This window comes from Belonocnema kinseyi, chromosome 10, assembly GCF_010883055.1.
Source record: "Belonocnema kinseyi isolate 2016_QV_RU_SX_M_011 chromosome 10, B_treatae_v1, whole genome shotgun sequence".
NCBI classification, from domain to species: Eukaryota; Metazoa; Arthropoda; class Insecta; order Hymenoptera; family Cynipidae; genus Belonocnema; species Belonocnema kinseyi.
The window spans coordinates 105,736,971-105,749,651 of NC_046666.1; the positions used below are offsets into that span (position 1 = coordinate 105,736,971).

The 12,681-nt window shown below is 38.1% G+C and overlaps 1 protein-coding gene across 1 annotated transcript in view; it reads right to left on the bottom strand.

Annotated features, from left to right (window-relative positions):
* LOC117182276 (33 kDa inner dynein arm light chain, axonemal) overlaps window positions 1–12,681 on the bottom strand; it is a 508,540-nt gene that overhangs the window by 376,767 nt on the left and 119,092 nt on the right. Inside the window, exons 3-4 of the mRNA XM_033375397.1 lie at window positions 6,932–7,064; window positions 6,523–6,668 (exon numbers count right to left, since the gene is read on the bottom strand). Coding sequence (XP_033231288.1) covers window positions 6,523–6,668; window positions 6,932–7,064 — 279 coding nt within the window. The remainder of the gene's footprint in view (window positions 1–6,522; window positions 6,669–6,931; window positions 7,065–12,681) is intronic.

The window sequence follows — 12,681 nt, forward strand, 5'->3', positions numbered from 1 at the left end:
CCCCCCCCCCCCCCAACCTCAGTAGGGGAATAAGATGTATACTTAAAATGGATTTTCTACAACAATTTGACGTGACAATAAGGTTTATCCACGTATAGCGAGTTGTGTCACTCAAGCATTGACATTCATTGATAGCAGTTCGGAAATTTTTCGTGAAATTAGGAATCGCCTGATTCGTAATTTAATTGATAGGTAGACCTAACTAGACGAAACTAACCTAGATATAATGATTTTGTGTTTTTACGTGAGTCAGTGAGACAACGTACGCCTGTTTTGGGTAAACTGTTGAACCGCATCGGGGAGTATCGGCGTTGCGGGCGAAACAATTGCACATTTTGAAGTCAGAATGTCTGACTTCGGTAGTGGTGACTCCCTAATGGAAGTCGTGTGGTTTTTGGAGGAACAACTCCGGGCCTTTCTGAGCAAGCCCGGCCATAGCCCTCTCGAACCGATAGAGGTCATTCCTGATCGAGCTCAGAGGGCTCATCACAGATTAGCTGGCGACCGTAACGTTGCCTGGACGGTCACAGACGGGAGGAGAGCAGGAACGGAAGGGGTCATAAGGGCCGCCAGTGCCATCGCTTTAGTAAACAGCATGCTTAGCCAATTCGATCAGGATGGGACCCAGGTACAAACTAAAGGTAGCGTCACCATCGAGCGGGTGCGCGACGATGCCCAATACAGTATCGTGCACGAGCACCTCAATAACTTCGTCAATTTATTTTTACATGGGATTCCATGAGGATAGACAGGGTTTCGACTCTTATCAATCTGAAGCCCCACCGATGTGTGACAGGTGGGTTAATATGCCACCCAGCATTCAATACTTCAGAGGCTGTTTCTTAGGTCAATTTGGGTTTGCCGGGAGCTTAGTTGCGTTCACCCAAGCTACACCTCGGGTAGAGGGTCCTGCGTTTGCCCCTCCCGATAGTTTTCCTTCGGCAACGAATTGCTCGAGACCTACAAGTGGGAGTTTCAGTCCGGCTGTAACATTGCTAGCCCCGAATAACTTCAGGGGCCAAACCCCATCAGTGGAACATTCGATGGGCGGGCTAATCAACCAACCGATCGGACTTCAGACAAATGGTTCGAATGATTTTTTGAACCATAGAGCTGGGACATGAAGTCTTGGCCAGCAGTGGACCGACCCTGCATCGAGGTCGGATCAAAGCGTAGCTCCGTACGCAAGCACGAATCGGGGTCCGCCTAAAACTCTGGATTCGGTAGTTAAAAATGGGGAATCGTCTTGACAAGTGATGGTGGCACGAGTGTGGAGAATTTTTTGGCTTGTGTTGAGGAGGTTCCTTCGGTGTCCGAGCTCAATGATGAGGATTTGCTCATCGCGATCCCATTCATACTGGACGGACTGGCCCTCTAATGGTTTCAGCAGAACTAAACTAGTTCGTCGACCTGGAACCAGTTCAAAACCTCTCTTTTGTGGATGTATGGTGATACGGGATATTAGTGGCGAGTGGAATTGCAAGTTTCTTCCCGGTTCCAAGGCCCCGATGATAGGAAAACAGACTTTTTTGCTTGTTTACAGAGTCTCTTTCTAAAATTTCGGCGTCCGGTGACTCTGGAAGAATAATTTGATCGCGCTTATTGGAACATGAACCCTGAATTGCGTAGGGCAATACGTTGCTTCAAATTTAGCGATTATAAAGGGCTGATGAGACTGGCTAGATTTCCAGCGTGATTCCAGCGGAATCACTTTTCCCAGAGTTGGCCTACACTAAGCTTAGTAATACAGCATGGGCGGACAGAAGCAAAGTCGTGGCACAATCAGGTTTTTTTGTCTCACAAATCGAATCATTAGCCACTCTGTTGTTGGAACTGACGAAGAAACTGGATCGCAATAATCCGTCACCAGACAAATCTAAGAAGAAACGGCTGTAAAGCCAAAAATCGAACCTAAAGTTCAACAACCTTGCTTTAATTGTAAACGCCGAAGCGATGCTGCTCCTGTGGTTCTCAAGCAGACCCTAACAACTAAAAACAATAACTGGAATCCGAATTTAACTACGAATTTAACAGAGCGGTTTGGGATCGTGATGCACCTGAGAGATCGGAAACTATAGTTGGCTGAGAAGCCCATCATTAAATTTGCATTTGATCTGGCGGGTAATAGCGGCTCAGAAGCTTGAAAAGGAATAGCGTTGCTGGAGAGTACGGCAAAAATTAGTTTGGAAGAATTCTTAAAGAGGGTAATACCTCCGGTACCGGACAAATTGCCCGCAGCAAATTTTGTCGAGGACTTGCTTGACACGCACGAACACAAACCGATCGGGCAAAAAAATCACCGGATATCACTAAAAGTATGTGGCATTTTGATTGAAAAGACTAACGATCTTATCAGGCAGAACTTGATAGAACCGTGGAATAGGTAATGGTGCAGTCAAGCCGTAATGTGTCGAAAATCAGATGGAGATTATCGGTTATGCATCGACTTCCATAAGAAAAATAAATTCTAAAAAAAAGATGCTTATCCGACTCCATATGACGGAAATATTGGAAAGACTTAATTCCTCTCGCTATATTTCAACTTTAGACTTGAACAAAGCCTATCACCAAATTCCCTTAAGCGAGGAGAGTAAGGCAATCTTGAAGTGGCTGTACAACTTGAAAAACCCAACCAGGCGCTTGGCTCGCTGGGCCCTTGATCTCTCGAAGTACGACTTCGAAATCATCCATAGGAAGGGGGCGAAGCACCACGTGCCTGATGCCTTTTCCTGGATGTTCGAGTTAACACAAGAATAGCAGATGGAGTTTTTAACGGTCGCCGGACCTGTGAGGGATTAATGGTTTGTGCAGCGTAGAGAAGCTGTGATTAGGACTCCAAATAAATATCATGAGTGGCAAGTAGTGTATGGTATTATATAGGTGTCGCAACAACCCATTATTGGAAGACCTTATTGACGGCCAGGACGCTTGGAAGTTGGTGGTCCCTAAGGATAATTATAATCAACCGGAATTATTGGAAGAAGTTCACGAGACTTCGGAGGCGGGTGATCTGGGCCTTGAAAAGGCGTATGATCGAGTGTCGATTCGTTACTTCTTGCCCGAGATGTTCAGGGATGTTTCGTTATTAGTACGGAAATGCCAAACGTGTTAAATGACTAACCTGGAACAGGCAGAGTCGAGAGGATTGATGACTAGATGTGTGGTCCAGAAACCTTGGACAGTGGTGGCAACAGACGTCATGGGCCCGTTTCCTCGCAGTAAGCGCGTTTACGAATACCAGATAGTTTTCTTAGACTTATTCTTTACGTGGAACGAATTGGCGCCGCTGAAGCTAGACTGCTCGTATGTCGAAAATGATCCGCTTAATGGATCTGGTCACACAGTAGCAGGACCGGGCTTTTGTCAGGCAGGCTAAATTTTATGACTGCCGTCACTGCGACCAGCAATTTAAGGTCGGCGATCCAGTGAAGGAGCCGAACCACGTACTATCAAGAGCCAGGTGTTAGCATGGCCGAGAAGCTAGCCCCAAAGTTTTCGGGTCTGTTTACGGCTGTCGAGGTGATGTCACTGAACGTTTATAGGCTTGAATCCCCTGAATGGAGGCTAGCAGGACGCTACCACGCGTCACACATTCAGAAGTATTTAAGTAGGGTTGAGGGCTATCACGCGAAGCGCGCGAGGCAAAATGAAATTGATCGTTTGCTTCTTGAAATAAATGACTTCCAGTTGTCGATCGAGGGCGCCGACACAGGGGAGAAGCACGTAGAGTTTGGGATTGTTTGGGGCTACTGCAATAGCCAGCAACACCACTCGGACTCGGAACTGGGTATGGTAGCGCAGGGAGAAATTGCGCAATAGATCCTCATCCAGATAGGGCAGCAATTCTGGTGGAATAGATAAGCCCATGCAGTGAGGACGCGCGCTTAGGCTCGCTTTAGAACGAATAAGGTGTTAGTAGTTTAAGGTGGGAAAGACCAACTAATAGGTAGTTTTTCCCTTTGTCGTTCAGCACCAGGCCTTAAATTCGAGTACAAAAAGGAGGAGAGCTACCTCTGGCTTCAAGGAAGCCGTGGTCTAGGTGACAATGAAGCTCCAACACTCATCCAGAAACAACACAACGGTGGTGGCGGGGAATTCGACCACGGCCAGCGGCATGGCTGTCGATTCTGGACTCCGGGCCCGCCACCCAGTAGCCAGGCTCTACAGCCGACTGCTGAGTTGGGAGCCTCGGGAAGGCCCCGACAAAAAAGTAGTCAAGGGCGACACCAACTAGCCAGCTCGGGAACGAGGTAAAGGAGATTGAAACGGTGGAAGTCCCGGTCGTCCGGCAGTCACATGCCACCCCAGGGGAGAGACTCGAAGTTTCGCCGGGTAAAGCCCCCGAAGATGTGGGGACGGAAAAAGGAGTTAAAGGCAAGGTGCGGAAAATTCCAACTGTACGGGCATGGGTTTTAAATTTGCCCAGCTTGGAAGCCGCCAAGTCGGTAGAGATGCTACCAACCTTCTTCGGGAGATTACCTTAGTTTTATATTTTTATTTTATTATAATCATTGAATATTTATAAGCCCGAGGCGAGGTGGACTAATACCCCGTCTTATTAAATGACACTAGTTCTTTACGTATGGTCCCTTATTAAGGACTTCACCTTTCAGGAGCATGTTTATTTCCTAGCTGTAATAATTGTAAATTTGCGCATAGTATCGCAGACCCGAAAGAGCGGTTCGTTTCACTTTAACTCGGGATACATCATGGAACTTGTTTGAATCATGGCTGACTTATCTGTGTGAATCGGGCAAATATTATTAAGCTATCTTAGTATGAATAACTTTAATTTATTTACTTAAATATATTTGTAAAAATAAAAGTAACTTGTGAACGATTACTATATCTCGCACATGACGCGAATCCTGACCTAGTCATTCGTAACTATTTAACCCTTATTTATAAATTGAAGAAGTTCTGAATGTAATTTTACATCCTTACACATGGCTGTCCTTTCGCTCGTTTCCCTTTGACAATTAGATGGCACTCAACATTTTCAATTTATTCGTGAATTTCGTGGTCTCGTAGATATAAGAATATCTCAATAAAAGTAGTTAATAAAATTATGTGTTATAATGTATAACATCAAATTTGCACAGAAGTTCAGCTCCGCCATGAGTATAAGGACACCCAAAAATCGAGTGATTAAAAAAATGTACTTACCTTTTTCAGGATATAATATAATGGTCAACATTTAAAAGTTACATAAAATGAACCGCTAAATCTTCTTTTTAAAATAATCTCAAGAAACTGTAAAAATGTTAACTGGTTCTTGAATTATCATAAAATATGTAGAGGCGTGCACACTGCACAGAACAAAAGTCGCTTCTTTTTCAATGCATGCGACATAGAGATAAGATACTGCATTCACTGCTGGACTGAGCGATTACGTCTTGTGCAAGTCTCTACCTTTTTTAAGAGAACTCTAAAAACATTAGACAGTTTTATAGTTTCTTGGGCTCAATTCACAGAGGAGATTTTAAAGTTCATTTTGCGTGCCTTCAAATTTTTATCATCATTTCCCCGGATTTTGTAAGGAGTTGAAGTTGAATCATGTGAATTGGTAATAATGACAAATTATGCCGATCTTTTTGAATTACTGACTCAGTCTCTGTCTCTTGGTTTTTAGGTGTCCTAATTTATTGTCTTTAGAACTACGTTAGAAATTACTATTTCGTCACTTAGGTCAATTATAATCAGTGGCGGATTTCCCATATAGGCTGCATAGACTTTAATTAAAACACTATGTAATTTAATGAGTAATTCAAAACATTCAATAATTCATTCGATGAATTTTAATTTTACCATGCATAATGTTCATCTTTCTCACTTTCATCTCTTCCGCGACAAAAAAAGCAAATAAAAGCGATGCACGACGGGCAATATTCGATATTAATAATAGTAATATTCTCTTTCTGCACCCTTTTCATTTAATGAATCATAAAAAATTGGCTGTTCTATATGGTCGCTAGTGTCAGATATCAATCTCAAGGCTTTTCTCTTTCGTGGTACCTTTTTACGAAAGTGGACATCTTTCCTAATTTTCCAGTAGAGATGACTACACCCACCACGAAACAAAATTTATGAGTCTATGTGTTTATTTTGAGGTTATTTTGAAACTTGACTCAGAAGTCCTTACGAAAACACTTAAAATCGCGAAATTTTTAAAAAACTATACAACCACAACTCGTAATATGAAATTTTTAACTAATTTTCACACTAGGCAAAAGAAAACAAATATATTTTACTAAACTTTGGTGTATAATTCGCAAATAATTTTGCGTGCACGTGTTCTTAGGCACGAATTGAAATAAACTGAGAGACAATCAGCGACATCAAGCAAGGGTTTCTAGCATTTTTTTTAATTGGCCATCTCTCCCTTACGGCCATCTCTTCCAGACTTACCCTAATTTATTTCTGGTATTCTAAGGGCGGCAAATGCCTAAATCCGTCACTGATCATAATTCAGATTGTAGGTAGGACATAATAAGAGGAAAAGTACAATTTTCGGCTACGAACTTGAAGTGCTTTTCTCATTCCAAATGCAATACTGCTCTGGTAAAGTGTTTGATAAGCTGTCATCGTGATTTTGATTTCATCTCGAACCCTCAGTAATAACAAACCTCGTTCTGCGCAGTTGACAGTAACCTGTCTAATCAGTTCATCTGCAAAATTGAGATATTATTAACCTTTCTAATTCATCCAGAAGGAATGAAAATTTGAGGACGTCTTTGCGACATCGTTCCGACAATATTTATACATTTAAGATTTCATGGAATGTCACAAATACATCTTTAGGACAGGGATATATATATATATATTTATTTATTTATATATTTTCTTAATGATTTAACGACGTCCTCAAATTTAGATACCCAGTTTGTAATTTTTCAGAGAAATATTTATGTTAGATATTTAAATCATTTACCAAAACATTGAGTGTATAACTCTCGACGCATAGCACAAATTCCAGTTTGTCTCGCCTGTCGTTGCTGCAACCTCATATCGAGCTGTTCTTGTAAATTTATAACATCAAGCCTGGTTGCAGGAGTACTTGAAACCTATTTTAATAATGTAGTTATTTACCTATTAGGGTGGCCCAGAAAAAAGTCTAACTTTTTTCTAAGCTGGCGCTCCTACTGAATTAGAATAAACTAAAATACATTAATTAAAGTACCTTTAGGGGGGTTCTGGAGTCCTGCATGGGTGGTCCTCGTAGGAGGATCTGGAACCCCTCTCGGAGTGTTTAAATAAATTTTTAATTCTATAAAGTTCATGTGATTGGATATGATCTAAATATTAGTAACAAATTCAAGTGTAACGCAAGTAGTTCGCTCGTATGACACACTTATCGCTCGCCTTCGCTTTAAACGTTCGTTCTTCTTTGATTTTATCGATCGTCATCCTGCACATACGCCTTTCGACGCCCTTCACGAATGCACACCGCTTATTGAAATAATCCTTGCGACTTTCCCAGGATTTTCATGTAGTTGAATGAGAAATAAATTTATAGCCCTTAACAATCGGCCGTGCTGAATTTTTCGCTTGTCCTCAAGCTGAACGCAAGTCTAATCCAAAAAAAGCTCTTAGGAATGATGCGACGGTCATATAATAGTCCTATTGTATTCGTGACGTACCGGGCAGGTACGTATGTTAATATTTCATTAAAAAATATACCTTATTGTTTTCTTGTTTAATTTCAATTTCGACACACCTCGCTTACAAGGTGTACACAAAAAGTTAAAAATTAATGTTCCATTACGAAAAAAGTGTCATTTCTGACCAGACATGTCTCAGAAATGGTGTCACTGTAATTCTCCGGTTCATTTTGATATAGAATTAATAAAATGCTACATTTTTAAACCTGATATTATTCAAGTGATTGTCAAGAGGATTGTCAAAGAGGAAGTGCGGGCGTGGGTGAAATCTGATCAAACGTACCCCTGAAATTCAATGAGATGGTTTTACACTCATTTTTTTTAAATTTGCAATCTTTACTTTTTCACATTTTTACAGTCTCTTCAGAGAAGATATTAGATTTGTGCAAAATTTAACCCCCACAGTTTTTGTCAAATGTCCACGTTTTGAGACCCCCTGAATCTGAAAAACTGGCTTTTAAGAAAGTGTCTGTCTGTGCCTGCTTCTCTGTAGATTTTTAGATTGTTAGCGCGATAACTTTCGAAAGAACAGACAGATTGGAGTGGCCTTTCGTATACTCATAAAGCGTTCTAAAATGAACATTTTATGGTTAAACTTCACAAAATAGGTGAAAAGATGGCTAGACGAAAACTGTGCATTTTAAAATGTTCTACCAATTTCTTATGAATAAATAATAAATGAATAAACGAATATATATATATATATATATATATATACATTTATTAATTAATTTACTATTTATTTGTTTATTTCATTAAATAATTATCTTATTTGGCATTTAGTTAAAAATTCCAAATTGAACTGTTCTTATTATTGGAAAATTTGCCTGAATTTCTAGAAATACGTAAAGTTTTATCTAATTAAAGTCTTTAGGCGGTTTGTTTAAAAAAATGCAATGGTTTTGGAAGGGCTTTAAAGAAGATTTCTTTCTTGAAATTTCCTTCGTAGCATTTTTTAGGTCAGAGGAAATGTGAAGTAGTTGTAAACCATCTTCAGCATGTGGTTCTAGCTTTGTCTTTTAAGTCGGTACCAAAATGACTTCGGAGATATTGGTCGTTTACCCCGAGAATGGGAAAAAGCCAAATAGAAAATTCTAGATTTTGAATATTTGTTCGTTTTCAAATTGTGTTTCACTATGCAGATACTTTCATTGAACGTTTCTTGTTCTTCTGTTGTTCAACTTCTATTCTTTCTTTAGCTTTCCTGATAATATAATCGTGTTGAAATTCCACTTCTTTATTAAATCAACGTAAGTAAGTGTTGGTGATCTTGGTATTGCTGATGGGATATTAGGATCTCTTCCGAAGGTCATCTCGAAAGGTGAGAAGCCTGTGCTTGTATTTTTCTTTGTATTAATTATGAACGTGATGAATTTTTAATTTTCGTTCCATTGTTTACCATTATTTTTCATTGATGTTCTAATTAGATATTTTAAAGTTAAACTGTGTACCTTGTTAATCTGTATTGGATACTTAAAATGTATTTATTTCTTAGTTTTGTTTCAAGTAAGGGACCAAAAACGTTTAACGCGATTTTTTCGTTAGGATTGGCTAGTATGTCTGCAATAATTTATTGTGATTGATTCGCTACTCTTGTAATATTCTGCAATTGGCAAATAGGGCATGCTTTTACGTATTTCTTAATTTCTTCATTTATATTCTTCCTTTCACCAATTTCTCTTACCTTTTGAATAGGATTTTTCTCTACTAAATGATTTGCGTGAGCTTCTTTGGTAATGGGTTGCTTTTCTTTTTTGGTGAATTTTCTGGTTTTATTAAAGCATATTTGTATTGGTATTGGTATTGTATTGGTAGGCGGGGGAGCTCGTGAGGTCCCCCCCCCCCCCGGCACTGAAACTAAGAAGTCTATTGTGCCACACCCATGTAAATTCGTTTGAAAATGACCAGCGACCAGCGTGCGATAGTCCCCTCAAGGTGGAGCCTCTTCGCACGGAAATCGCTGATTCTTTTTCGAGCCTCTCAAAGTCGCTCAGTGATTCCCAAGGAATAGTCCCCGTGACATTGAGCCTCTTCCCTGGGAGGACACTTAACACTTTGGAAGGGACCTACAGTTTAAGGTCTGTTCCGAACCAACAGAGTCCCGGTTTGATGTACATAGAAAAATTTCTATTGGTACCGGCACAGGAATCGAATCCCAGTCCTCCTGCTTGCAAGCCTGGCGCGCTATCGTCTGAGCCACCGGGACTCTCTATCTTAAAGCGTATATGGAATCCTATTTCAGGGTAATAATTTGATAAATATTGTAATATCTACAAAAGAGTTTCTTTTTCTAATGGTATAAAGGTTAGGTAACCGAAAATAAACCTTACTATTGTCAGTCCCATATCTCTAAATTCTGTTAGCAGTAATCCTAAGTAGCTATCCAATTTTCCTCATTATATTCCGGCATGTCTGATTTTCGAACGTTCTTAAATAATTTGCTTTCTGCGTTTGGTGTAATTCTGACTCTATCGTTTGTTATAGGGTTTTCTTTCCATTCTAAAAATCTTTTATACAGTTGGTTATCTCCTTTTTCTTCTTCCTCTTCTTCTTTTTCTTCTTGTTCTGATGAGAGTTCTTCCTCGGGTAAAGCATCTTCTGAAGGTTTTTTAATTTCCCTATCAGCTATTTTAAGTTTATGCTGTAATGTTTTTTGAACAATAATCCTTGGTTTCTTACTAACAGTTTCAAAGTTTTCACTTTTTTATCGGATTCGCTGCTATCCAATGGTACTCTAGTATCTGAATCATTAACTTTACCTTGATCTTGGAGTCAGAATAATCTTGATGGACAGTCGGCTGCTCGGGTTTCTTTTCCTTTTACATATATAAGCTCGTACTTATATTCTTTAAGGCGTAATCTCCATCGAAGTAATCTTGAACTATAGTCTTTTTAATTGTGAAGCCAAGCTAAAGCTTTATGATCCATTTGAATTTTAAAGGGATTTCCCAGTAGATACTGCTTCAATCTTTTCACTACCCAGATAATTGCTAAAAGCTTTTTTTCGCTAGTTCTGAAATTTTCTTCGGCTGTGTTAAGTGTTATGGATATGAAAAGGCATATGTGTCCTTTTTGTAACAATACAGCTCAGAAAACCAACGTTAAATGCGTCTGTTGTTAAAGTAAATTTTTTGTTAAAAGTTTGAAAATCGTAGTACTGGTGAATTGCATAAAAGTTCTTTTAATTAGTCAAAGATTTCTTAAGATCACGGTATCCAATCGAATATAACCTCTTTTCCTTAAGTTGTCCTTAAGTTGTAGAAAACGCTGTACATTTTTTAGACTGTTCATCCATCGGTATTTAGTTGAATCCTACACCCATGTCAAAAGCTTAAAAGAATTTCGCTTGTTAGGCCAGGCGAATGACACTTTTGAAAAAATAAAATTGTTAACAGCACTTGAACAATTGTAAATGGTAAAGTGATTCATAATAATCATAAAAAAGAAAAATGCGGGAGCAGGGGTGTGGTGGGGTTGATTTGGTGGGGGTTAAAAGGGTGAAAATGGCATTATTGTGATTTTCGGCGAAAGTTAACGATAGAGAGAAAAGTGTTGCATAGAAAACATTTAGAGTAGAAAAAAATCGACAACTTTTGTATCATTGACTTTTTCACATAACCTCAAAATGTCCGAGAAAATGCATAAAACCGTGTTTTCTTTTTTTTTTATTTCCGCAAAAATAATTTTATTTTGACGAAACTCAATGAAAATATACCTTTTATGTCCTCAATATTCACAAATTTCTTTAGATGGAAAAATCAATTGGTTTCCGAGATAATCATTAGTTCACTAGAAGCTCTATTTTTGAACACTAACGCTATCAACATTCAAGTCGAATAATGAATCTTCAGATGAATAAGGAAAAAAAAACGAATTTTTAATTTTTTCACCTTTAAATCAAAAGGTTCTTAAATCTTTGTTAAATTTATAGATATATAAGCATATACAAAATGTAAAAAATATCATGGTTCGGACGATTGTTTGAACTTTGACGAAATTTCGGAATATTTCGATGAATACGAAGACATTTCACGTGAAAACGAGCAGCCAGGTCTTTGCTTGAATCCGGAAATTCAGTTATCCGAGCAATTTAGCGATATCGAAGAAACGTTTGAAGATCAGGAAGAAACACAGTATCCTGAAAATTCGTACCATGAAGATTAATTTGAAGTGTTGCCAAAAAGACCCAGGCTGGCGTAGTATTGTTTATTTAATTATTTTTCATATGTATATTACATTGTAAACATTTTGTATTGAAACTTTTAAAAATTGCTAGCAATTTTATATCTTAAAAATCGAAGTCCCAAGTAGCCCTGGAAAAAGTATAATACAACCAAATTCTAGGAAGCTATAGTTTATAATGGTTTAATTCCAAATGTTTCTCATAAACAAATTTTATAATTTCGAAAGTCCGGAGGCCATTAAAAATTTTTTGGTTTAATAGAAAAGTCCAACATCAAACGCTTAAAAAATCCAACACAATCATTTACAGCTAATTAATATTAATATTATATATAATTATAATATCGACGCAAATAGTCATATAAAGGAGTAATATAGCCTAAGGACAAGAGGAACTGTAACATAGACACAGAAATATGTAATGATTTAATGATTTAATATTATCTGTTCAGGTAAAAATTCTAAGAGAAAAAATATGTAGCTTCGTTTTATTTGAAAATTTAAGAGGGTAAAAGAATATTGTAAGAACTTATTAAAGTATATAATGAAGACAATAAATTCTATTCTATTCTATATATAATTATAATATCACATACTTAACTATATAATTTATTTTCATTATGTACAATAATATACACAATATAAGTATACAGTATAATGAACACAATATAATATACAACAAAATATTAATCACGGTATTAATATTGTTATATTGCATGTATATTTTTATTTTTAAATTGCGCGAAATATTCAAATATCATTCAAATCGCAAATTTCTTTAATTTCTTTCAAATGCGAATCAAGATACAAATAAGACTATTATAATATAACTTAATTA